Source organism: Pongo pygmaeus, chromosome 9, assembly GCF_028885625.2.
Source record: "Pongo pygmaeus isolate AG05252 chromosome 9, NHGRI_mPonPyg2-v2.0_pri, whole genome shotgun sequence".
Taxonomy (NCBI): Eukaryota; Metazoa; Chordata; class Mammalia; order Primates; family Hominidae; genus Pongo; species Pongo pygmaeus.
In genome coordinates this window covers 90,798,236-90,825,908 of record NC_072382.2, presented here as the reverse complement: position 1 = coordinate 90,825,908, position 27,673 = coordinate 90,798,236, and the positions used below count along the sequence as shown (strand labels likewise).

Sequence of the window (27,673 nt, the reverse complement as noted above, 5' to 3'; positions counted from 1 at the left end):
CTCAAGAGCAATCAAGGTGGAATGTGGACAAATTTGTAAGCACTCCCCAAGCTAACCACTGATTCATCAGCAAAGAGCCTTTAGCCCTCCTGGCTAAAGAGCTAAAGCACAAATTCTGAGTGAACATTGGGTGAACAATAAATTATTCTATTCCAGGGAGTGGCTCCCAGAAGCCAGACTTAAAAACAAAATCACATTCATCTCCGGTGATCTGGAAGCCTGACAATGCACTGTCTTAGCAGTAACCAGAGAGAGGACCTCTGAGCTGTTAGTCCACTGAATGTGGGATGTAATTGTAAACTGCCTGACCAGTGAAAGCTGTCTCCAAGCCACACACATTGAATGATAAAGGATAAAAATCTAACTAGGAGGGTTAGACACAACTTTTGAAATACAGATTTAGGTAGAAATAGAGATAAATAGATATGGATATTGCTGAGTTTAATGTTTAACTGAGTTTATGGTAAATATTTATTATCATGAATATGTTCACCTCAGAAGCCAAAAGCATAGCTATTCTCACATGAAGGTTTTATATATATATATATATGTATATATATGTGTATATATATGTGTGTGTATATATATGTATATATATATGTGTATGTGTATATATATGTATATATCTGTGTGTGTGTGTGTATATATATATATTTCAAAGTAGTCATTTGTATATTTTTTTAATTAGTAATCTAATTTTCCAAGCACTATTTTATCCATGAAGTAAATATATATATATATATACTAGTGAAGTATAAACTAAGGTGCTTTCTGCATGAGTGACTTGCAGATAATTTTTTACAATATATATTTTTTAATTTCAACTTTTATTTTAGATGCAGGGGGGATACATGTGCATATTTGTTATATGGGAGTATTGCATGATGCTGACGTTTGAATACAGATTCTGTCACATTGGTAGTCAGCATAGTACCCAATAGATAGTTTTTAAAAAACATATTATTGTTATTTATTAATGTGGAGAAGAGCCTTCCAAAGGCAGCTGCAAATGTCCTTGTCACGCAGAGGCAGCAGTGGTCAGGAGCTCTGCCGACCAATGCTTTAGGTGCTTATTTACAAGGATGACATTCTGAAAAAAATGGCAGGAAACTTCAGAAGAAAAAAAAAAAAACCCTTTTCTTCCAAAGTAGGTATATTCTGACACTCATACCTTCAAGCTGTTGCCCCTGTGGGAAGTGAAAGGATGGCTGGTTTCTGGCAGTGTGACACCAGGAGCATGCTCCTAGGCTCATGGAACAGACTGAAGAGCTCCCTCCAAGAAGAGCTTCCCATAGCCCTTCCCTTTCTTTCTTCTGAAAATCTGTATCTTTCTTTTCAAGCCACAACTTAAAATCTTATTGTGTTCCTACTCTTAGAAACAGTAAAAAAGAGCCCCATAATGGCCATTTTATAAATTAATGTAATTTTAAAGCAGTGGGACATTAAGGCATTATTTGTCTCTCTGGCCTTGGTTCCTTTTCTGCATACTGCAATCATTCAACTACATCTTACACTCTACCATGTCCACGACACTGCTTATGACTAACGACTAGAAGACTGAACATCACTTGTGCCCACATGCAGATACAGAGATAGTCATCCGGTCACATTACCACTTTGGTGGAAGGCACTCTTATAAAATTCATCAGCCAGGTCTGCTATTATAAACACTGGGTCAAAACCGTGGTTGACTTCAAAGTGTTCTCAGAAAGTTTGATAATACACTATTAAAAGACAATTTTCCATCTGAAAACGTGACTGGTGGCAACCTTCAATTGGCCCCTGCATTTCCTCTGAGCCGAAGCAGCCAAGAGATGGAATCGTTTGCATGAGGAGTTCTTACTGCCACTAAGGTTGTTAGAAAACATGGAATGATCCCTCTGCCCTCCAGGTGATTGAAAGCTATGCAAAACAAGGTTGTTTCTTTCTGAGAGGAAGAAAGGGATGGGTAAGAAAACTTTTAAGGCATAAATAATATAAAAGGGCACACATTTCAAGATGTATTCATATGACATTATACTACAAAGAAATAAATAATGATTTTTCTCTGATTTGAATTAAAGTCCTTCACATAGTTCACTCCCAGGCCTGTTTTGTGCAGTTGGTTACAGACTGGAAGTCAGAACATGGCTGGTTGTTTGCACATCTTCCAGTTTCCTGGGGCTGCTGGAGGACCTCTGAGGGGCTGTCTAAAGGAACACCAGGCAGAGGCCATGTTGTCTTTTCAGCACCGTCCTCTGAGATAGGTGGCAAAAATAAGAGGATTCCAATGTAAAATGTTGCTGTCTGTTTCTGAAGAGACACAGCTGTCTCCTCTGCTGAACTCTTCTGGATCTTCTGTGTGATTAGAGCTGACATTGTTTCTATTATCCTGACAGCAAGTATGCTGAGTAGAGATTGATTCCACATTGTTCTTGATGCTCTCGTGAGGCAACTGGCCACAATCAGGGATGCAGAAGCCAGGCATACGGGCATCTTCATTTGACTGAGGGGCCTGATTCCCACACCATACTGAGGACAAAGTGCCACCCTAGAGACCATAGGACAAGGGCTGCTGCTGAAAGTGCTGTTGGTTTTGGTGAAACAGCTATTGTTGTTTCAACAATTTTGACAGTTAACACATTCAGAGGGTCAATCTGAGGCACCGCTATGTACATTCCACCACCGTTCACTAGATGATGAGGCTGTTCAAGATTCACGTGTCCTGGTTAGAGAGTTAGTGTGCCCAGAGTAAAGTCCTCCATTTAAGCTCCCATTCACAATTACACTGACTCCATTGAGAACCTTATGGTGAAGGTGGAAACAGCCACTGCTGAGAGTGCCATGGCTCAGGAAGCCTCCATGAAAATTTCCATTTATCTCATTTGCTCCTGAGAGAGTGGTGTATTCCACCATCTGCCCATTAATATCTGATCCCTGGTAGAGATAACCCAGTGGGTCATATTTCTCTGTGATATTCTTCTGGTGATTCTTCCACAGGCACATTGCAATAAAAAGCCACAAAAATAAGGACCATGACACCCAGCCTATAGCCAAGGATCAGATACAACACGTCACTGCTTCTGGCAGGGCTGGTTGCTGGCCTCACATTCCCTTCACTTCCTGAAGAATTCAGAGGGATACTCAAGCCTTTCAGATACTCAGAAGCTCCAGGAACACGTTTTACTTTAGTCTCACAGATCATCACACTGCTAAACTCACTTTCTTCTTCACTGAAGCACTGCATTTTAATGCCATAGGAAGTTTCTGACAGCAGATGGCCAATCATGTGCCACTCCTTTGAACCTTCTACTACATCCCTCTTGTAATCACTGTCATTGTCACTATCTGATGGTCAGTAATAGATATAAAAGAATGGAAGTGTTATTGTTACTTCATGGAATGTATGTCCACTTTAGCATTATCTGGGCAACACTGACAGCCTCTGTGTAGGCAATGTGAGTTCCATTATTGGATGGCTGAAAAAATGACTGGGGAACCCAGCCACCTGATAAGGACAAGATTCTGGACTCTTAAAACTCCCTTCCTAATGATTGATAGCAATGACTCTCAATTTGTATGTTGAACCCGGTTCTAAGCTATAAACTTCCATGGAAATTCTGGAAGCAAGGATATCTTCAGCTGCCACCAGCCAATCACTGGTCCTCATCCTTTCATATTCAACTTTGAAAGCAGTGATTGGAGAAACCCAATTTTCCAGAAGAATCTGAGTGACATAGACTAATGTCTCTGATGCATTGGAGACAGTAGGGCCATTTGGTGCCTCTGGAACTTCGCTGTGCCTTCAAGAATCTGTAGGTACCACTCTAAAATTGTTTGCAGCTTCTGAAACAACAGGATACTTATGGATGCCCATGGGTGGATAGGATGCCTGGGTGTTTTTTGTCAATGCTCTTTTTTCTTTGCTGTTTCAGAAGGTAAGCATGGCAGTTTGTCCTTCACCTGCTCCACTTCTTGCTACTATCAAGACTTTGTAAAGACTAGATGGCCCTATTTCAGCTAAATGGAGCTCATTTTCACTACCTGGGACTCGAACTGTATGCCCATTTCCTACCAAATCAACCCCATTGTTCATCTTTTGATATTTCATAAAATACACATTAATAGATAGCCCACCATTCCTGCCTGCCCTCCACACCAGGTTGTATATATCTGGTGTGTGGCTCTGTCAGGAGATCAGTATGATGGGGACGTGAGGAATAGCGATGCCATTAACATTTTTCTCTGGTGCTGATTCCACTGCACTGGGATGTACCTTAACTGGACATGAGCTCAATCCAGTTTCTGAACCATCTCTTTTATTTCTTTCATCATTCTGAGTAGCAGCAGAAAGTGTGACTATTTCCACTTTTGTATTTGTTTCAAAAGGAACAACTATGAGAGATGCTTCTCCCAGCATGGTACTGTGTCCATCTGGAGCTTCCTATATGTGTTTCCCCACATGTTTCTGAGTCACATCCTGAATAAGGAGAGAGCTTGAGCCAACTTGGGACATGATGAAGTAGACAGGCTTCAGGTCCAAGATTCCAGGTCTTGATAAGTGTGACTTTGGGGACTTAGATCTAAGGACTTAAGACAGATGGCTGGCTATTAATCCATAGCTGTCATAACCAAGGAATGACTGGAACTGGCAGCCCAGTGGCATTGCAGGACACAGTGACAAAGTCTCCACATACCACCTTTGTGCTTATTGGTGCCATGATTATAACTGGCTTGAATCCATTGTCTTTTTTCAATTTCAAGTCTTCCAGTAGACTGCATAAATCCAGTCCCATTATCTGTTAAACACTGATACAGCCCAGTATCTTCCATGATAACCCCACTTACTTTCAGTCAATTTCCTGCAGTTAGATGTCATGGGGAAGGATGAATAGGCTGTGTATCATGAAACCAAGTATGGTTGGTGGCTGGGTTTCCATGAATATGACAGGTAAAATGTACTGTGGCACCCAGAGACTGATCCTGTAGTCCTTTATAAATGGGAGCATATTCAAGCACATTAACCATGTATGTCACATATTTTACATCTCCAGTCTTGTTTCCCACCATGCAGGAATAGTTTCCAGAGTCTACTGGGTCAATGCTATCTGTCACAACATGAGAATATAACCTTCTCCAGTTGCTTCCTGGAGCAATATTCCCTGTCCTTTAGCCAATACACTTGAGGATCCAGGACCCCACTAACCACACACTCCAAGGTTAGAGGAATACATGAAAAAACAACTAATACCTGTGAACAAGCAGGATGAAGAATGTCAAAATCATCTGAAGAAAGGTGACTCATAAGGAGCTTTTGGCCAATGGGTTCAACTTTTAATTCATGTGTGACAGGATTACAAGCCACATATTTGTATGATCCCTTGTCCTCTAAGGATACATTCAACATGTAAAGATGTCCTGATGGAAGGATTAAGTAATTCTTTGTGGAATGTTTCAGCCACTTCCCGTGGGTTTTAGCGCACACCTCAGCTTTCGGGTTACTCTCTGGTACCCTGCAGCCAATGAAACCAGCACTTTTTTCTTCTGCTGTAATAACATGCTTTGTGGATGAACCAAAATCACCAAGAACTGCTGTGGATATTGTTACAGGGCCACTTACAACAACATCAACCTATTGTTGGAAATGCATTGGTAGTAACCCAAAAAGGAGGCTTTAAGAGAAAAAAATTGTCAAAGTCCCCTGATGATTCTTAATATATTCCATGTTTCTATTCTATTTTTTTCCATTATGTGACCATGAGATATGAGTGGTCACAGGTTTAGCAGAACAATATAGTCCTACGGTCCACTAAGTTTCTGGACGGCAGAGAGTTGCTCAAAAATGAAATAAGGTGCCACATCTGAACTCACAGAAAAGCAGGGAATCATCAGAGTAACATACAGTAGTGTCCATAAAGAGCCAAGATCTGGATGCAGAGCACCAGATTACAGAAGCAGGCAGGACAGACTTCCATACCCAAACCCAGGCCTTGGTTCATTTTCCATAGTAATGCAGTCCAGGGTAATCAAACACATTCTTTAATCTTGACTTCTTGGTGCTCACTAAAAACTCCGATAAGGGACAGTCTTCATGCTGTCCACAGGGGTCTCTCAATATTAAGAGTAACAGCTGGCTTACATCTTCAGTGATTCAAGTCTGGAAGGTGTATGGACTTTTGCTGGGGAGGGAAAGCGGAGAAGCCACTTTCTGTACTTAGCCTGGAGTTCACTTCAGTGCTATAAACATCATCGCAGTCCTGCTTGTAATAAAGTCCGGACTAGCAATCTGGCATTGAGTTGAGCTTTTCTCTTACAAGGTAAGTTGTTAAGTCATGCCTTGATTTTAGATCTCTCCACGGAGAAGGCTAAGCATCTGGAGCTCCTGCGTGGCAGCCAGTTGGGAAAGCCACCCCGATGTCATGCTCTCCCGCGGGCGGCAGCAGCTGTGGTGACGGCTGAGATCTGAAGGGGCCCCTCCAGGCCCCGCACAGGGCAGAGGAAGGTGTGGTGCCTCGCACGCCAGAGCAGAAGCACTGGGTAGGACCGGAGGGTGCGGGGTCCCAGGTCTCCTCGCACGGAGCGGCCTAAGCCGGGCACCCGGGCTCAGGGGACGGTAGCTGGCGGGGCGGAGTGACAGGACGCGCCCCTGCAGCTGTGCTTCTCTGGGCGGAGGCTTGAGGGCAGGTAACCCGGTGGGCACAAGGCCTGCCAGGAGCCGGAGAGCAGCAGGAGGAGCGATTCGGAGAGAGACAGACGGGGCAGGCTGTAGAGATGGCCCTCAATAGGTAGTTTTTTAACCCATCCCTCTCCCTCCACCCTCAAGTAGTCCAGAGTCTATTTTTCCCATATTGATGCCTTTATGTTTTCAGTGCTTAGCTCCCGCATATAAGTAAGAATATACAGCATTTGGTTTTCTGATGCTGCATTAATTGGCTTAGGATTACAGCCTCCAGCTCCATCCACATTTCTGTAAAGGACATGATTTCATTCTTTTTTATGGCTGTGCAGTATTCCATGGTGTATAAGTACCACATTTTACTTATACAGTGTGTAATTGATGGACACCTAGGTTGATTATGTCTTTGTTGTTGTGAGTAGTGCAGCCATGAACATAGGAGTGCATGCGTCGTTTTGGTAGAATAATTTATTTTCTTTTGAGTATATACTCAGTAATGGGATAATTGGATCAAATGGTGCCAGTTACATTTCTGCCTGCTCCAGTATTTTTTGTTTGTTTGTTTGTTTGTTTTCCCAAAACGACTGCCTTATTGATCTCCAACTTGCGTGGTCAGTCTCCATAGTAATATGTCATTATTTTCTTTATTCTCCCTCCCATCCTCCTACTGGTTCTTCTTCTCCAGTTGAACCCTGACTGATACAAGACTAATAGATTTATTTTCACTATTAAGATAGCTTTATATACTTTCTTCATTACTCTGCATATCATTCTTTGGCAGACTAAGCTAATCTCACTAATATAATCAATACCCACACATGGTTAGCTAATGCTTTATATTTGGGAGATTTAGCTCTCATAAAGTTAATATATACTAAACATTTTGTTAGCTAAGAGAAAACCCTGGAGATTGTAAGAAAGACATATTAGAAACTTTTCAGTTAATTCAGGCCAACACTATTGTGAGTTTTCCACCTCAGCTGACTTTACATTTTATGAACTTATTTCAAAAGTAATTTTCTTTAGTCACCTCCAGATAGTACAGAATAATATGACATAGAAAGTTGTAGTCAACAAATTAAAATAAAAACAGGTTATTTTCACTTTACTAAATATTGTTTGAATTCCTTTTTTTTTCTTATATATGTCCAGATTTTAAGAGGCAATTTATTCTTAGGACTTCCAAATCCTTATTTCTTGCTCTATTTTCTTTTCCGAGTTGCACATTCATAAAGCCACCTAGACATTACCCAGGCTCTTAATATAAATTACAGCCACTTTAAGTTCCTCACATCCAAAAGAACCCATTAGGTTTTGTTCTTGAAAAGCTATTCTCATCTTGTCTTCCTGGTTTCAGGAATCAGTATGACTACTTACCTCCTTATCCATACCAGAAAACTAAGATTTAGTTTAGACACTGTTTTGTTCCTCAACCTCTACATCCTATCAGGCCCTACACAGTGTTATTAAGTGATTAAACTTTAAATGTCTGTCAGGTATATTTTGTCCTTCACATTTCTAATTTCTTCTTTCTTAATTCAAAGTTTCATTATCTCCTGCACACTTCTTCTAATTTTTGGACTTACTTCTGCCATTAGATTTAGCCTCATGAATTGTTTCTGAAAAACCACTTTCCATGGGCACTAGATGGCCACCCACTGGATTCTCCTTAGGTGCTTGTGCTTGTGCCTGCCACTGGGGTACTTGTAGGTGAACCTGCCTACAACCTGCCCAGTATGGCCCTGCCCATCTTGCCCCAGCTGCCCCCAGAGCTAAGGAGGGAGCTGGGAACATTGTGTACTCCATGAATCAGCCCATTGCCAAGGCTTCTCCTAGTAAACAAGGGTCAAGTATAAACCCAGCCATGTTGGTCAAAACCAGCTCTAACACATAAGCACCATTTACTGGCTTGTAGGTCGAACCGCACAGCCCAATAAAAAAACCTGTAGACAGAAATGCCTAGGGCTGTATGAGAGAAGCTGAAAGACCAGCCAAACCCAGCATTCTCTACATCAACTGACCTTTGACAAAGCAAACAAAAATATAAAGTGGGGAAAGGACACCCTATCAACAAGGGGTCCTCAAACCCTTGGCCTGTTAGGAACCCGGTAGCCCAGCAGTAGGTAAGCAGCAAGTGAGCAAGTATTACCATCTGAGCTCCACCTCCTGTCAGATCAGCAGTGACATTAGATTCTCACAGGAGCTGGAACTCTATTGAGAACTGCGCATGCATTGGACCTAGGTGACGTTCTCCTTATGAGAATCTAACCTGTGATGATCTGAGGTGAAACACTTTCATCCCGAAACCATCCCCCTTACCGCTTCCCAGGAAACCAGTCCCTGGTGCGAAAAAGGTTAAGGATCGCTGCTCTACAGTCATACGAGGAAGGAGGAAAAAGAGAAAGAGTGGGGTAGGGGACAGGTGGGGACACAAAAACAAACAAAAAGGAAGCCCAATAACATTATAGGAAAATTTAAAAATATCTTATCGACACAAAAGTAATTACAAAAATTAGTGATGTCTAATCTTGGAAATAGGAGTCCATAATGAACTCCAATCCAGCCAATTTAGCTTTAAAACCCATCTCTTAAGGACCAGCTGTCCTACCTCTCCAGAAAAGATGGGTTGCAAGAGAGGAATAAGCAATTATTTTTTTCTTCATTAAGCAATTATTTTTTTCTTCTTGGTGGCTCATTTAACATGCACTTCATCAAGAATTTATTAAGTAGGGTGGATAATAGCTTTTCTTGGTGCAGAGAAAAAAGGAAATAAGGTTTTATGGATTCTGACAATTGGCAAATAAGCCTGAAGTATAATGGATTTATCTGTGATAAAGCAAGGAAGTATCAGTAAGATTCAATAATAGATGGATAAATTGGTTTGTATTCTGGCTAACCCAATATCACTGCAGAATTATATGAATGTAAGGAGAAAAACAATCAATGTTTAGTTTTAGAAGATGCCTCTATTTCTCAATGAGGACAGACAACATAATTTAGAAAGACTGAAAATAGAGGGTGAGAAGAATTTTTAGTAACTTCATATATATATATATGTATGTATATATATACACACACACACATACGTCTGTGTATACAAATGTGTATATGTATATGTTTATGTATATGTATACACACACACACATTAGGCCAGAATGGCTCATAAGAGGGGGGATCTTAAAAAGGAAATGCACCACAAGCCAGATATGGACTTGCTCAGGTGAGAAAGGAGATTTAGGGTGTCAAGGTGCTGAACATTCACATGCATGGAAATTATTTCTCTCAGATGAAATCTACATTCCCTCCAACTTTCATTATTTGTTTCCGAAAACATACTTCTATAACTGTGGCTGCTTTATTGTTTCCCCTCAAAAAATTCTCTAGAATTCATGCAGCTTACTTATACTTTATGCATGAACAAATGAACTTTGTGAATTGGTGAATGTAGAAGGCCGAAGGAAAACGGGCCATTTAAATGAATAAAAATTTATTTAGGTTTTTGTAAATTCATAAAATAATATTTAGGTTAATATTTTGGTCATAGAAATATGAGAAAAGCTTGAGATTCTAGCTAACTAACTGCCTTCCTCCTCTATTTTCTCTTTAACTGTTATCACTAGATTTGTATCGTGGTCATCTTTGAGTCAGATATACTTAAGAATAAGACCTTGGGAATTTTTGGACAACTCATTCATGTTTATAACAGAGCACATTGGCTTCCCAGATCTCCTTCCACTCCACTCACTCTGAGAAGATCCTTAGAAATGAGACTTCTTTCGAGGTTTTCCCTCTGTCAATCTGCTCAATTGGGAGTCTCTATTTTAAAGAAAATAGGCAATGACTTCTCAAGTGTGAGAAAACTGAGGAAAGACTATTTTTCAAAATTGTCTCAAGTTCTTAGACAGGACTTAGTGAAAGAGATGTCCTGTGAAGACCACTAAGCCTCCTGTTTTTGCCTTCACTGGCTTTTGGAGACATAATGCACAGTTGAGTCTGTCCCTGATTCCAGCAGATGCACTTTCAGAGTTTTCACAAGAGCTACTGAAATGAGCTCACACATTATTAAAATGTTAACTCAATTTTTTATGAATCTGTTTTTCCCTTCCTCTGATATAGAAATGTTTCTGGTATTCAGTAATTTTATTTGGCGTGGTTTAAAAGAAAAGTTGCAAAAAAAAAAAAAAGGCAGAATCCTAATAATCTATTCCAGGTTAATTTTTTACTTCTAAAAATCCTATGCATATGTGAAGGTGCTAAGTTTTTTTAAGTGTAACAGAAGCAATTACTTTAGTGAATGCAGGAATGGTGGATGCCGGAATAGAAAAGGAGAGGAGTCTCCCAGGAGTGAAAAAGCTAGTGAGTTACTCCTATATGTTACAATTGACAGCTAGAATAGATGAAAGAGACCCTATACGTGTGAGAACAATGTGGTCCCAAGGGCAGCTCTGTAAACCAATCTTACAGCCTCCACTTTGGCAAACAAACAACACAAACTACTAGCCTTGAAAAAAATTCCATTGTTCAACACAGGGAGCATTGCAATGGAGTCTGGTAAAAACTGTATACTAGCAGATTATTTCTGAATATTCTCAAGACATAAGAGAGTCAGGGTCTTTAAAAATTACTGGTTATTAGAAGTAAAGAATAGACTCAATTCTGACTGAGAATTTTGATTTGATTTGAAAATTTAGGAGCCACAAATAAGAATTAATCTGGGAAAAACAAAGTGATGATATTGTAGTTTTCAAATTGTGGAATAAAATAAGATTTTGTTGAAGCATCTTAAATAAATAATACTAGTGATTTTTTTTTGTAGCTGTATGAATGTTAACTGCAAATTTTTCCTTATAAAAGTGAGGCAGTATAGCTGCAAGTGCCCTAGGCTGTGAACTCAGAGCTCAGAGCAGGGCTGATTTATAGACTGATTAAAAAGCTCAACTGCTTTCTATGTAAGGGGCAGCCATTAGCAATGCGCTCATAATCTAGTATTTTTTGTGAAATCATATGGATAATCTTTTTACTTTAATTATTGAATTTATTTTCAGAAATTATTACATCATTTTGACTGTGCAGACTTTTTATAATTACATACATCCTTGTAATCATATTGGCAAGATGCAGAATGAATCAGTATGAAACTTAAATAGATCCAGGCTCACAATTGGTGACTCATATAATAGGCAAACAGGATGACAAAGTAAGGGAAAAAAGGAATAAATGGTGCAATGTTCAGAGTTCAGGTAAATTATTCAATGTTACATATAAAATTGTACATTTATTCAGTATATTTAATTTTCAATTGCTAAGAGTAGATTTTTGGGGTTGTCTGTTGTACTGGTGTGCTGTTCTTTATATTATTTTTAAAATGGCATATATTATTCATATGATATAAAATTTGAAGAAATATTAAAATTGTTTTTAAAAAACTAAAATAAAAACTAAGCAAGGAAGCAAAAAAAAATTTAACTTACAGTATGAAGAGCTAATGTTAAATCAGAAAATTCAGGGTAGCATGGTGTGAATGCAGAGAATCAGACAGACTAGAGTTTTAAGAAAATTATTTATAAATAACACTTCTAAAACCTTTATATATATATTCGCTTCAAAAAATAACGTGTGGACTTCCTTTTGTTTTCTAGGGAAGAACTTGAATAAATGGCAAATTCTCACATGCTTGGCAAATGATGCTGTTATTTAGAACTAAGAAATGTTTTCCCAGAAATTATTATTTAGAACTAACAAATGTTTTCAGCCATCTCTGATAGCTGAAGGGAGTTAATGACAGATAATTTATAGGGCATTTTGTTATGAAAATTGAACTCAAATATATTAGTCTTATATTTGATTTTTATTATTTGAATTTTCAGAAAATGGTTAATGTCTGTGGTTAGAGATTTGTTTGTTCTGCAGATGTATTAGTAATTTAAACAGAATTGTCATTGGCCTCTTGACCTCATACTGCTCAGTTATATAATATCTTGGGAAGAAATACACTTTATACACTTTTCTGGGGAGATTAGATCCCATTATTCGTGTATATATACGTATGCATGTATCTTTTTTCTTTTTGCGATGAATATTACTCTGTATCCTGACAAAGCTAATAGCCATATCCTCCTCCTTGGAGATTTGAGAAGCATGAGTGTTGGACGTGATCCTCAAGATCTACCAAGTACAACTCCAAGATCTAAGTGTTTTCTTGAATGAGAACTCAGACTCTCACTTTTGGCAGACATTACTTGGAGATGAGAGATTCTTGAAATTGGGCTTTTGGGGTCTGTAATATTACTGGAAAGGAAAGAATAGGGATAATGAGATAAATGATGTGGAGAGATTCTCTCCTTAGATTGTTAAAGAGAACTTTCACTACAATCTATTTACCACTTCCTCACTTTTATTTCAATATGTGCCACGGTCTTTCAGTCAGAAGAATTTCTAGTTAATGGAAAGGGAACTGTGAACTTTGTTAATATTGTTCAGTTCCCTTTTATATAGCACTCTTTCTCTTTATCAGGACTGTCTTTTACTGTAGTCATTTCTGACCAGAAACAAATCAGGAAATTATCCATATATAGAGTAACAGAAGTACCTGAAGGAGCTCTTCTAGTGTGTGTGTCTTCTCAAATAAGATGCGTGGGTTATATCTGATTAAGTTCCTTCTAATTTAATGAAAGCACATTTACTATAATACTATTGGACGTTATTTAGACATCTTATAATTTTATTTTATTTTATTGAAATAGAATCCTGCTCTGTTGGAGGCTGGAGTGCAGTTGCACAATCTCGGCTCACTGGAACCTCTGCCTTCTGGATTCAAGTGATTATCAGGCCTCAGCCTCCCCAGTAGCTGGGATTACAGGTGAGCACCACCATGCCTGGCTAATTTCTTTTTGTATTTTCAGTAGAGACAGGGTTTCACCATGTTGGCCAGGCTGGTCTCAAACTCTTTGCCTCAAGTAATCTGCCTGCCTTGGCCTCCCAAAGTGCTGGAATTACAGGTGTGAGCCACTGCACCTGGCCTATTTATACTTTTCAGAATGTGCTTGTATATATTATTTATTCATTTTATGAAAATCATCACTCATGATGCATAGCATATTGCTATTCTATGTGAAAAAGTGCTTATTAATCATTAGATTAAGGCAAATTAAAATCACAAGATGAACCACTAATCGCCCAGTAGAGCGACCAGAATTTACCAAGAGATTTATTACTATGTGTTGACAAAGATGCAGAACGAATGAAATTCCAGTCATACACGGGGGAATGTAACTTTATACAACCACTTTGAAAACATTTTTGGAAATCTGCATAAAGTATTCCTTATGACCCACTAATCTACTCCTAAATATACATCCTACATAAATACGTTCTCTTTTTTTTTGTAGAAATGGGGTCCCACTATGTTACCCAAGCTGGTCTCAAATCCCTGGGCTCGAGCAATCTGCCCGCCTCGGCCTTCCAAAGTAGTGGAATTACAGGCTGCATTCATATATTAATTAAAATATGTGTACAACCGTACAACATTCTTCATACTATTACTGTTCATAGTATATCAAAATTTAAGTTAAAAAGTTTATCTCCAGTAGAATGCCTAAACAAGTTGTGATATATTCATGCAAATAAATTTTATGAAGCAAAGAAAAATAATGAACTCTCATTACATGCAACAAAATGAAAGAATATCAAACATCACTTTAATAAACGAATCTGGACAAAACTTATTCTTAAAGAATATTTAATATTGTAGAATATTAAATATTAACAACAGACAAGTTGTATTCTATCTAAAGATTTTTCCACTTTTACCCCACTTTTCTCTTACCTCTTTCAATGTATCTAAAGATTATGTCACACACAAAGACCTGGACCTTCCCTGTCTCTTCTTCCCTATCTCCACAATGTAACAGAAGTCTAAACCACTGCAGGAAGATCGAGAAACATAGCTTCCCTTAAGGTACTGGTAAAAATTTATTCCAGCTCATAGACAGGAACAAGAAATTAAAAGATGGGAAATAGCATAAGTATGTGTTAGATTAAGACCTAGAACCAAAGGCAGAGCAAGATCACTGAGAAAGTACCATTTACAAGTCCCAGAGATACAGTGTCTGCCTATAACAGAGGCTTAATCAGAACTGTTTCTTCTATCTGTGTGTATGTTTGTGTAATTATTTAGCCTGATCACAGAAAATACAATTTTTTTAATAATATAGAATATTCTGTAAACCAAATAAAAATAAATTAAATCAAAAGGAAAATAGTAGTAAATTCCACAGTGTTAAAATACACACAAGATCTATATTATGATCCTAAAGTATTTTAGACAATATATATTTGTATGTTTATGTGTGTGTGTGTGTATATATATGTATGTATGTATATAAAGATTCCATATATATATATATATATATGGCTTCTTCATCTATTTGATACTAAAAGTCCTATATAAATATTTTCTATATTGAGTATGCTTCTACCTAGGGTTTCTAGCATCTATTTTAACTTTTAACTTTACAATTTTGGTTCCTATATATTTGGTACATAGCTATTTATAAGTTTTAATTTTTCATTGCAAATTCTGATAGCATTAAGTTGTCACATTGAAAGTTGTTGATTTAAATTATACTGACTTTCTTATCAGATTCTCAGATCCTTCTTTCTTAATGTCTCCATGTTTCTAGCATAATTTTGTCCTTCTCTTTACTTGCAGTCTTTCTGAATTATTTTGCTTTAGGTGTCTTTTTTTGTATACAGGACATAGCTGGGAATTATATTTGAGCTTATAAAAATATTTTTTATCTTTTAATAGGTAAGTTAAGATCTTTCACATTTATTTTATAAATGGTGCATGAATTGAACATCTCTAATATAACTAATAAGTACAAAAAAGATACTCAACATCATAGTCATTGAGATTATTTTAATTAAAACCACAATTATATGTCACTATAAGCTCAATACAACAGCTATAATAAAAAACATAGACAATAGTATTTGTTGTTAAGGTTATGAAAAAATGGGAATTTTAATGCATTCTAGGTAAGCATGTAAAATAATACAGCCACTTTGAAAAACAGTTTTCTTAAAAAAATAAATAAATAAACATAAATGTACCAGAAAATCCAGGAATCCCTTTCCTCAGTATCTACCTAAAAGAAATAAAAATATGTTTATGCAAAGACTTAAACTCATATATACATGATAGCATTATTTATAATAGCTAAAAGGTAAAACAATCCAAATCTTGATCAACTCTTTAATAAATATCAAAATGTGAACTATTCATACATTGAAATGCTAATAAGAAAAATAATAAATAATGAAATGCTGATTTATATTACAATATGGATAAATATTAGAAATATTATGCCAAGTTAAAAGATACACTAAAAACTACATATTGTATAATTCCATATATAAGGAACATTCAGAGGCAGAACATTAGAGAGAGGTAATTGATTTCTTGGTACTAGGGTAGAAGGTGAAATTAATTGTAAACCAGCACAAGGCATCCTTTTGGAGTAATGATAATGTTCAAAAACTAAATTATGGTGACAGTTGCGGAACACAATAAATATACTAAAATTCATTGAAAGTTACATATGGGAGAATGTTACATGGGAGAATTTTATGGTATACAGATTATATCTCAGTAAAGTTGTTGAAAGTACTGAGGAATATAAAAGTTATAAAATTGCCAAAGTACTTTTCAAAAAAGAATAAAATGAGATTTACATTATCTGTATCCAAATGTGCTATAAGTCTATAGGGATCAAGAAAGTATATTAGTGTATGGTGAGATAAATAAATATCTACAACAATACAACAGAATTAGAGTCCAGAAGTAGATAACACATATATGGTCAATTGATTTTTGACAAAGGTGGTAAGATCATTCAAACGATTCAAGGATAATGTTTTCCACAAATAGTGTTTAAATTTTTGGAATTTAGGGGCAAAAAATATGAACTTCAAACCCACATTACACTGTACATAAAAATTAACTCAAAATGGACCACTGACCTACCTAAATGTAAGCTGAAATTATAAAACTTCTAGAAGTAGTCATATAAAAAAATTTAGTGACCTTGTGTTAGACAAGTATTTCTTAACATGTGGCATCAAAAAAAGAAACATTAAAAAATGACAAACTGGATTTATTAAAATTAAAAATGTTCTTCCAATGAGACAATAAAATTAAAATATAAGCCATAGACTGGCAGAAATTATATTTGCAAAACGTATATGTGATAAAGGATTTGTATCAAAAAGAACTCTTACAACTCAGCAAGTAGACACACTATCCAATGAAATAATTGTACAATGAGCAGATGATTTACTAAAGAAGATACTTGGATGGAAACTAATGATAGTAAAAGATGCTCAAGGCCAGGTGTGGTGGCTCATGTCTATAATTACAGCACTTTGGGAAGCCAAGACAGGAGGATAACTTGGGGCCAGTGGTTCAAGATCAGCCTGGGCAACATATAGAGACCACATTTCCGCAGACAATTTTAAAAATTAGCTGGGCAGTGATGTGTGCCTGTAGTCCCAGCTACTTGGAAGGCTGAGGTGGGAAGATACGTTGAGCCCAGGAGTTTGAGGTTACAGTGAGCTATGATCTTGCCACTGCACTCCAGCCTGGTTGACAGAGGGAGACCCTCCCTCAAAAAAAAAAAATGTTCAACATCATTAATCACTAGTAATATATACGCAAATTAACCCACAATAAGCTATTACTATACACTAAAAAAAATAGAAAAGCTTATGTAATAAAGGTTGAAAATACTAAATGTCAGTGAGGATGTAGAGGAATTAGAACTCTTATCAAGATGCTGGTGGCAATGTAAAATGGTACAGTCAATTTTTAAAGAAGTATTTTGACAGGTTCTTAAATGATTAAAAAATCCACTAAACAATTCAGTACTTTCACCCCAAGTAACTACCCACAATAAATGAAAGATATGTGGGTTGATTTGAACAGAAATATAAATCACAGTTGCTAAAATTGGGAACAATTAAGATGCACATCATCTGGTGTTTGGATAAATAAAACGTGGTGTATACAAGGTATGAAAAACCACTCAGCTAAAAAAGAATGGAAGATGGCCAAACAGATGCAACCGGAAAGCTCCATTCCTGCTGAAAGAGACCAAAATATTGAGTAAACCATATAGCTAACAGACACTATAAAGCAACTATACAATCAACTCTACAAAACAACCAGCTGACAGCATGATGACAGGATCAAAATCTCACATATCAATACAAATCCTAATTGTAAATGATCTAAATTCCACAATTAAAAGGCACAGAGTGGCAAACTGAATAAAAAGACAAGACCCAAGTGTATTTGGTCTTGAGAGATCCATCTCACATATAATGACATCCACAGGCTCAAAGTAAAGGATGGAGAAAGAGCTACCATGCAAATAAAAACAAAAAAATGCAGGAGCATCTATTCTTACATAAGATAAAAAAGACTTTAAACCAAAAACAATTAAGAAGAGCATTACAAAATGATAAAAATTCCATTGAACAAGAAGGCTTAAGTACCATGGTACCATATCTATGTATCCTTTATGTAATGATGTTTCTCAACCTGTTCTGTCTTGCTAATTATGGCTATACTGTAGTATATTTTTGTTCTATAGCTTTTGATTTTAATAATTTTTACATGTTTATTCATTTAATTATTTACATATTTCTTGAATATCTCTCATATCATCAGACTGTTTCTTATTCCTATAATGAATGAGAAGAACTATCATTGGCATTCCCTTTTTGTAACTTACAAACTTGAAAAAAAGACCCAAATTCTGTTAGGAGTTTTACAGAGGAAATGTATAAGCCATTCTTGACATCTGAGACCTCGTCTAGTTCAGAAAGGTGGGAACGGGTGAAGGGAAAGGTTTATCCAGATGAAGGCAGGGAATAGAGAATTTTAGGCTGACACTGAGTTTTAAATAAGGGCTATCTGGAAGGCAACTTGTCTGTGCTTTAATTTGACTCAGTTAGCTGGGTTTTCATGCTCATGTATTCTTTCACCTCTAGTACACTTTGATAACAAGTTAAAAGAACATGCATCCTATACAATATAATAAGAGTCATTACATCTATTCAAATAAAATAGAAATGACAAATGTATATTATCAACACTTTAAAAAATGATACAATAAATATATATCCAGGAGGTAAAATGAAGTAAAAGGTAATGAGATATGACTGATTTTCCCCATTAAGAAAGTAACCAGAATAGGAGCCTCCTCTGCTATTAGAATTCCCAAGGCCTTGGTCAGGTCTGTGACCTGTCCATGATTATTTAGATCCATGGCAAATGAAAGGTCTGAGAGGAAAATAGAAGATGCGTGAGAGGAAACTACAAATGAGGGAACTTTGGGCAACATTAACAAAGCTCACTATCCCACATTCATAATCCAGGAACACTCCTAGCCAGCCTTGGGGCCTTGGAATATAGTGAGGTAACAGTGGGGAGGTAGAGAAGAGACTGAAATGGTCATCCACTTTAAGACACAGGAGTAGAAAGATACCCTCAGAGTCAAGTCGCATGTCATTCCTCTTTGTCCAGGCTTCTCTGCAAAGTCCTATAACCCAATTACAAGAGTCTTTCACATCCACCTCCCAGTAATGTTTGCCAGAGCTGAGGATCTGAGCTCCCCATGAAGAAGTATACTGTGTACTTGTTGGATTACAGGACATGTCTGTATCATCAAGGCTGCATTGCAAATGCCTCATGTCTTCGAACAGAAGCTTGTGATTACTGCATATCTTATGATCCAAGGTGATATACACTGTAGCAAAAGAAAACAGTGAATGCAAAAAACAGTTTAAAAGTTTGGAGGTACAGGTGCAGAGGCAGTCTGGCAAATGCTTAACAACCAAGCCCTGAAAACAAACAAACAAAAAAAAGCAACTGGTTTTGTTTATTGGGACTATTTCCACCTCACTAAGGCCAGTTTCAAGTTACCAACAATTTAATAATCAGTCAAAAAATTTCAAAACATTTAACAATTTGCTCTCATGAGTCAGTACTAACTGGCTCCGGCACACCACTCTATCGTGAGTGGCATACAGAGTATATCAGAGGAATTATGGAGACAGTTTAGCAACAGCTTCTTGTCCATTTGCAGGGCAAATGAATCCTTAATCAAGCAACTAAGATGAAAGAAAATTTAGAGAAAACATAAAGATGTAGGATGTCAAGCTCTGATTTAATTTTTACTAGACTACTAAAAATTTGCCAGCTTATTCATAAGATGCCAAGAAAACATCAAAATGGCCCTTTTTTAAGCCTCCTTATTAACCAATTTTCGCAAAATAAAATAAACATACTAAAAATAATAAAAATATTATTAATTATACTTAATCTATGACATTTTTATCATTATTAGTCCTAAACAATACCACTTTGCCTAAGATGGGAGGGCTTCACACTTGATCTTAGCCAAAAGGCCAAGAACTAATGAGGGCTTCACAACTTAAGCAAGCAAAAGTGAAATAAACTGAAAATCTATATGTGCCTTTTTAAAAAAGTGGTTTCTCTCCCAGAATTTCTGGTTTGGACACCATTAAATCAGAATTCTCTTCATCTCACACCATGGCTGCCTCTCTTCTATATGCCAGACTCACCCTCCATTTCCATTTGTCAGTATAGCCCTCTACACAGTGAAGGGATTTTCTTTCAGACTACTTTGTGTTTGTACCTATTGTTTACAAACTTGTTTTTATGCTTTTGAGAATCCTGTGGTTTTTCAAATGTATTCCTTAAAACTTCAATCTTTAGGTAAACATTTGAATAACAACATTAAGATATTTCTAAGAATCGGATCATGTAAATATAACCAGAGTTGAAATGCTTTGAATGAATATGCAGTTTTATATGCTACACTGAAAAATGAATGCTTTATTTATAGCATTCCTCCAGGTCTTTTTTTGAGTGTTTTTTTAATCACTTAAAATAATCACGTTACGCACTGTATTTCTTATTTGTTTATTTATTCCAGACTTCAGTTAGCTTTTCCTGAAAGTTTATTAACAGTTTTAAAATTGGTTATAAAGGTTTCCATATTTACCTGCTTGTTCACTGAAAATAATAATAGAGACAGAAAAGTGAATATAGACTAAAGTGAATATGGTCACCCATATAAAAATACTTATGTTGGAAACATTAGTGCAGTTCACACTCTTACCTCTGAAGAAGTTAAGCCTTTCTGACATCCCAGTGATGGTCCATGCACTGAGCTGTGGGTTCACAGGCTGAGGCATGGCCAGCCTCAGAAACTCATTCCTGCAGAGAAAAATACCTACTTTTAATTACCAGTCCCAAAGGAATCATTAGCAATCCACTAATAAGATGCTTGATCAGAATCCTCACAATTAGGTTGAAGAGTGTGACTTGAACTCAAGAACTAAGAAATATTGCAATTGTAACTGTATTTTATGATGTGCTCTGCTGCTTTTAACACCTCTATGCCAGTAAAGTATGTTATCTCAGTCATAATTATATCAGTTCTCACCTTTGCAGCTTCCCTAGGTGAGCCATGCAGAAACACTCATTTAATTTCTGAAATCTGATATCTGTCAAATTTTTGGAACGTGCCACCTGCTACATATGGAGCCTCAGCTCTATACTACATTCCTTCTTGGTGATGTTCCCTTTTTCCTATTTTCACCATCTCTCCATCAACTGCCTCTCTGAGATTATTTGCCTTTCCCGTTGACAACCTGGAATAACCTTCAAATAATTAGGATGTAGAAAATTAGAGGTAGGAAAAATAGTTGTCTTATTGAAACTTCTACATTAGGCCTTGCAGTTAAAACTGCTTCCCATCCTTCACTTTCATCTGAAGTAGTCAATATATAAAGCCTGGATGACCTTTGAAAAGAAAGGAATAAATACAGACAGAAATTCCTCACTAAAAGTGTGAGTTGATCCCAGCAGAAACAGCCTGATTATTGTCACAATTACCAGGACTTGGATAAAGGGGCAAACTTACCTTTTCATTATGTCTCCCAAATCCTATAAAGAGAGAGAGGATTGCTTAGTTTGCAGCACAACATGGTTCTCTCAACATATCCTAGACATGCAGTCTGAGGATACGGACTGAATTGGAAAACTTAACGTCTTCCACTTTCCTTCTTTGGATAAAGGCATTTTTCATTTTCTTTTTCTTTATAAATATGAAACCCAGTCTGACATCTACATATAGTCGATAAAATTACACTCTTGATGAAACTTAGTCAGATGGACTGAGGTTGAACAAATGGGAAAAGGAAGGGAAGACATTCTGCTGTACAAACATCTGCAGCAAGATTGACAGAGGTCCCCACAAAGTTCTTGTAAGGATGTGTGGGGCCCAAATTTAGGACTTCAAAACTAAAAGAGTAAATAAATTTCATAAATCTCACACTTTCACATATTGACACATCCTTATACAAAACTGAATCATGTATTCATGAGCTGCTCTGTTGCAACTACTAAGAATCAGTGGGTGTAGTAAGATAATTTTAGAAGAGAATTTTCATGAATTTGTTACTAGAACCTTTCCAAATAGTTTTCCTTCTCCTGTATGGGACAAGAAAGAGTGAGACCAGGTCTACAGAGGAGTGAAACCTGCCACCATAAGGTCAGGAGAGGCAGAATCTGAATATTTGGAACCGGAAAAGTAATATAGATCAAAAAGGATACAGACTCTAGCAGATACGATTCCCAGGCAAGGTGGTGTTCAGCACCCTGACCTCCTTCAGTTTTTTACCTGAGGCAGGTTCACATCTGCTTTACAGCTCATTTCCTTCAGTTTCTCATACATTTCTCTCAGGAGTACACCCATCTTAGCCATTCTAGTTTGACTTCTCTTGAGTTGCTGGAAAACTATCCTGCCTTCTCTTGCCAGGCTCTCTAAGCGCTTTTGCTCTTCTTCACGGAGGTATTGACACACCTTAGGATATTCAGCGCTGATCATCATGCTCCGCAAATTTATAAAAACCTGTAGTGATATTTGATTAATTAAATCATGTGTCTAAGTGGTTTTATTCTTTCCTTATCAGCTATTCTGCTTTGTTTCATGTTTTGTGCTATTCTACCAAATATAGTTTAATGCCTTTCCACTTCAAATACAGTATAAATCTTCCTTTCTTCCTCCTTCCCTTCCTCTCTTCCATTTCCCTGCATCGCTCCACCTACTTTCCCTCAAACCTCCATATTTACATTATAAAATAAAGATAATAAAGATAAATTAAGATCAAATTTATGTTGTCTTATATAATGTTCTAACCTCTTCATCCTTGTACCTAAATTTTATTCCTTTTTTCTCAATACTCCTACTCATAACAATTTACTTCCTCAGGAAAATAGAGAACATAAGACATTGCTGCATCTTTCTAAATTACCTCCATTTCCAAAACACTCGGTGTTTTTACCAGTGTTTGGCTATGCTTGCCTATTACCTAAGACTACACATCTCTATCCACCCCTTCTCTAGATTACTTTCTTACAATGTTCATTCTTTCCTTCTGCCTGCCTCTGTCTTCCTGTCTCTGTCCCTATTGTTTGCCTACTCTCTCTTTCTGGCTCCATTTCTCTGTCTCATTCTTTCCCTGGCTTGTCTTTGACTTTCTCTGTCTCTGTCTTTCTGTCACTGTGTCTTTATTTCCCTCCCTCTCTCTTTCACTCAGTTATATTATTATTATTATTATTGAGACAAGGTCTCAGTTTGTCACCCAGGATGGAGTATGGTGGTACAATTATGGCTCACTGCAGCCTTGAATTCCTGGGCTCAGGAGATCCTCCCACCTCAGCCTCTTGAGTAGCTGCGACTTCAGACACATGCTGCCATGCCAGGCTACTCAACTACTTTTTTTTTTTTTTTTTTTTTTGAGACAGAGTCTCCTCTATCACCCAGGCTGGAGTGCAGTGGCATGATCTCAGCTCACTGCAACCTCTGCCTCCCGGGTTCAAGTGATTCTCCTGCCTCATCCTGCCTCCCGAGTAGCTGGGACTACAGGCACGCGCCACCATGCCCAGCTAATTTTTGTATTTTTAGTAGAGACAGGGTGTGAAACCATGTTGGCCAGGATGGTCTCAATCTCTTGACCTCGTGATCCGCCCACCTCGGCCTCCCAAAGTCCTGGGATTACAGGCATGAGCCACTGCGCCTGATCTCAATTACTTTTTCACAGTTTTTCCCTTCTTTCCACACCACCTTTAAATACGTGCAAATTTTGCAAATTACTTTGGAAAAATAATTAAAATATTCTTGTCCCAATTACCTCATCTAGCTTCTCTTGCTAAAGCATTTCTATCCTTATCAAAGCTAAATTTATTAATCAAATGTGATCAAACTTGCTGTGCTCATGTGTGTGATTAAAGACCCCTTTACCTCTATTCCCTACTCTTTCCTGAACCAAACATTACAACTTACCAAGAACTTCTTTTTTCTAAATCCAAATATTATGCTTTAGTCCTAGAATTCTTCACCTTCCTTCTGCATTTGACACCATTTTCTACTTATTCCTTTTAACCATACCTTGTTTTTCCTGCCACAGAAAAATACATTCTTACAACGCCACTGATTCATTTCTTCTGCAACTTCTTTTCCCTGAAAATGGGTTCTTCTTGGCCAGCATAGATTCTACAAACCTGGATTCTTTGTATCCATTCTCTGCTTTATTTTTCCCTGAAGCACTTCACCAACATTATTTATTATAAAGTTTACATTTTAATTTGTAGATTGAATTCCCCCACTAGATTATAGACTCCTAGGGTAAGTGGTCTATTTCTTCTTTTGTCCACTTCTGTATCATTTTGTTGGGCTACAGCAGTGAGCAACACATGATAGGCCCTCACGAGAATGCAGGACTTCTCAGAAAATCCATCTGAAATGATCAACATGATTTTTTTGTTCCCCTTTGGCATTCTCACGGTATCACCTATCAATTATTATTATTCTCTACTGGTCCCTGTTTATATGTCCCCTTCAGAAGTGCTTGAGATCTTTGAGAATAAAAATGTTGTTTAATTTACTTATTCAGTTTTAGGTACTTAATTCATATTTGTGAATGGATTATATAATCCTAAATTCTTACCTAAGCATTCACATTCTAGACCTGGCCATAAGCCATATCTCTCATCACTGCCTGACTCTCTTTCATGAATTAATCGAGAGGAGTTACTCACATGTCCAAATAATTTTACCACTTTTCTAACTTTCAGCTTTCTTATTCCTAAAATCTTCCAACATTATCATCGGTAAATTTCTAAATTTTACTAATACATTAGCATCAGATTGATTTTCACCTAGAAGCTATTTTTTTTTTAGCATTTCATGTCTGCTAAGCTGCTGTAGAACTACATTTTTACCTTCATTCTAGTGATCTTGCATGCCATTTTTAGCACATTTCTTGTCACTGCTGATGTATTATTGGTAGATACTGCTTTATTCAGAAAAATACGGATATTTTTAGTTATATATTGGATTCAACATGAAATCTCGCACTAAAGATTAAGTTATATTGTAGAGAAACACATGCAGGTCCTTTTTCTGATCATCCTATTCAGGGGACATATGGTTAACTCAAGTTCTTCTCCCACAAGTCACATTTTCTATTCCAAACTGGTTCTGAGAGAAATGAGCCTACTGCTTACTTCCCATGTTCTGATAATGTTGGTCTCTCTGTTTAGATTTCTTTGATTTTTCTGTTTTTTTTTCCAGATGGACTTCATTTGAATCAGGAGTTTCTTCTGAAAAACAAAACTATAAATTTGAGCACTAGAAAAGAAAATATAGTATATTTCAGATACTTCCAAAAGAGGTACAGACATGGGACAAGTAAAGAGTGCAGAATGCAGACATGCAGGGGCTTTTCTTAAAGGCACTGATTGTCAAGTCTGAGAGGTCAATGAAACCAAAGGTAAAATTCCCAAATTTACAAAACAAGACCCATTATCTTAGAAGTCTGGCACTGAAACTGATACAACCTTGTCAATTTTCAGAAGTAACTCTTATTTTATATTTAATTTTAAAATGCTAGCCCTCAACTTATCTACAGTACTATTGGAGCATACTGACCAGTATTTATTAGAATTTTCTATAATAGATTCATTGCAATCATGACTGTGTTAGCCAATGACTATCATGGAAACTAGTGATTAATATAGAGCTTCTTACACTGAAATACCAGAACCCTAATGCTCATCGACTTTATCATCATTCTTCTCCCTCAGCCCAAGAGAATTTAAATTTCAGGTGAGCAGGGATGTTTGGTTTCTTCAGTGCTTTATCTTAGTATCTAGAACAGTGTCTAATTTATGGTCATAAGCAATTCTGTTTATTGCATAAAATTATTAATAATAATAATGATAAGTATTTCTTTCCTTAATACCTGTAGGATTCAGGGTTCTTCACATTTCAAAGTGCAATCAGTAGCATTTACTTACCCTATAGTATTCATCAGCCTCCTTTGTCATATAGTGTTTGTGAGTAGCATGCCTTGGGGATTGAGAGCAGAGAAAACACAGCAGGCTTCTATCAGTTTCACAGATGAGGTTCTTGATTTCCTGGTGTCTCCTACAGATCAGCATGGCAGAGCTTGACAACTGGCAGGGGACTGATTCTCTTGTAGGAATAACTTGTTTCTCAGCAAAAGTAATGCGTTTGAAGTACATTTGCTGTGATATTTCCCTGCACACAGGGCAGCAATTAGGAGTTAGTGCATCCTCCCACAAGAGGCAGAGACAGGGACTACAAAATCTGTGCCCACAGCAAATGGTGACAGGGTCTGTCAAATAGTCTGTGCAGATGGAGCAGGTGAGCTCACTTGTAGAACACTGCGTGATAGCAGAAGCCATGTTTCTGATAAAATAAAAAGAAAGCGTCATTCTTTCCCCCAAGGCATATGAAATGAGCTTAAGACCTTTTTTTACTAATTTGTGTACACACTGTAGCATGACAGGCCATGTTTTCTGAAAGACTAAAATAGGATGGAGAGACACAAACAGTGCAACAGATTGATCACATGCCCTCTTTCTTGACAACCTTGGCCTATAGCACTATTTTCCAGTTGCCTAATAGAAATCCAATATTTTTCATATCTATTATCTCTTCTACAAAAACATAAAAATCACAGGTCCTGGGCTCATCTGTAGCTGCAGGCAGTGGATCATTATTTTGTCCAAAGCTATCAAAATTTCCCCCTTTTTTTCTCTCTCTCTGATTGGTCATTATAAGACATGTACTCCAATTCTGGCCAAGAGAACAAGAAAGTAGACTCGTAGAAGAATTCTGTAAAAGGTGTTCTTGCTACAGAAGAGACACATAGAAGAAACAATTGCTTTTTCTGCCTCTGGACATTATTTAGATGCAATATTTGCTTGTGTAACCATTTTGTGAACTCATAGTGAACTAATCTAAGACAAAAGCCAATACTCTAAGGAAAACAGAAAGGTGGGAAAAACCTGCATCCTTAATAATACAATAGAACACTAACTACATAATTCTGGAGAGGCCAACGAATGCAATAGAAGGAATGGTGGACAATCATCATTTTACAGATGCCATAAAAATAACTGAATCAGGCAAGAATCATTAATGGATAATAAAATAACTAAGTCATAGATTTTGTGAAAGAGCCTATTTACATATCATCAAAGTTCTACCCCACATGTTAGCTCTATCCACAGTGTTATTGAGGCATAATAGATAAGTGAAAGTGTATAATTTAATGTATACAAACAGAGGTAGATGACTAAGGACACAAAACACCTCTGTAGTATTTTTGCCAAAAACATTTTACCTGCATGTAACCATGGGAGGAAATTAGATAAATGCATTTGAAAAACACTATGCAAAAAATAAAGCTGGCCTATTAAAATAATTTTAATTTCTAAGGAGAAAATGTCTGGAAACAGCTATATAGCAGAGATAACTAAAAGAAATAAAAAATCTAACTATGATGTAATTATAGTATCATTGATTTGTACCTGGTTTGAAAAAAGTAACA

General features: G+C 37.0%; 1 protein-coding gene and 1 pseudogene across 2 annotated transcripts; both read right to left on the bottom strand.

The window, feature by feature from the left end:
- Positions 1 to 2,076: 2,076 nt before the first annotated feature.
- On the bottom strand, positions 2,077 to 5,925 carry LOC129008707 (cell adhesion molecule-related/down-regulated by oncogenes-like; annotated as a pseudogene).
- A 13,048-nt stretch (positions 5,926 to 18,973) lies between these two features.
- Positions 18,974 to 26,522, bottom strand: TRIM77 (tripartite motif containing 77). Of its 2 annotated transcripts, XM_054438951.1 has the most exons (6): positions 26,112 to 26,522; positions 25,320 to 25,415; positions 22,432 to 22,662; positions 21,673 to 21,695; positions 20,866 to 20,963; positions 18,974 to 19,467 (listed from the first exon to the last, which is right to left on the bottom strand). In XM_054438951.1, exons 1-6 carry the CDS (start codon positions 26,520 to 26,522, stop codon positions 18,974 to 18,976), a joined length of 1,353 nt encoding a protein of 450 aa, XP_054294926.1. The 2 variants fall into 2 exon arrangements, with proteins under 2 accessions (XP_054294926.1, XP_054294927.1); XM_054438952.1 differs by lacking the exon at positions 22,432 to 22,662.
- Between the last annotated feature and the right edge of the window lie 1,151 nt (positions 26,523 to 27,673).

What these genes read in the sequence shown, in the direction of transcription:
- TRIM77 (XM_054438951.1), bottom strand. Translation starts at nt 26,522, where the DNA reads ATGGCTTCTGCTATCACGCAGTGTTCTACAAGTGAGCTCACCTGCTCC. An exon ending in AGGCTGATGAATACTATAGG is followed by an intron (nt 25,416 to 26,111) that starts GTAAGTAAATGC and finishes TTTGTTTTTCAG; the next exon opens with AAGAAACTCCTGATTCAAAT. An exon ending in ACATTATCAGAACATGGGAA is followed by an intron (nt 22,663 to 25,319) that starts GTAAGCAGTAGG and finishes ATATCACTACAG; the next exon opens with GTTTTTATAAATTTGCGGAG.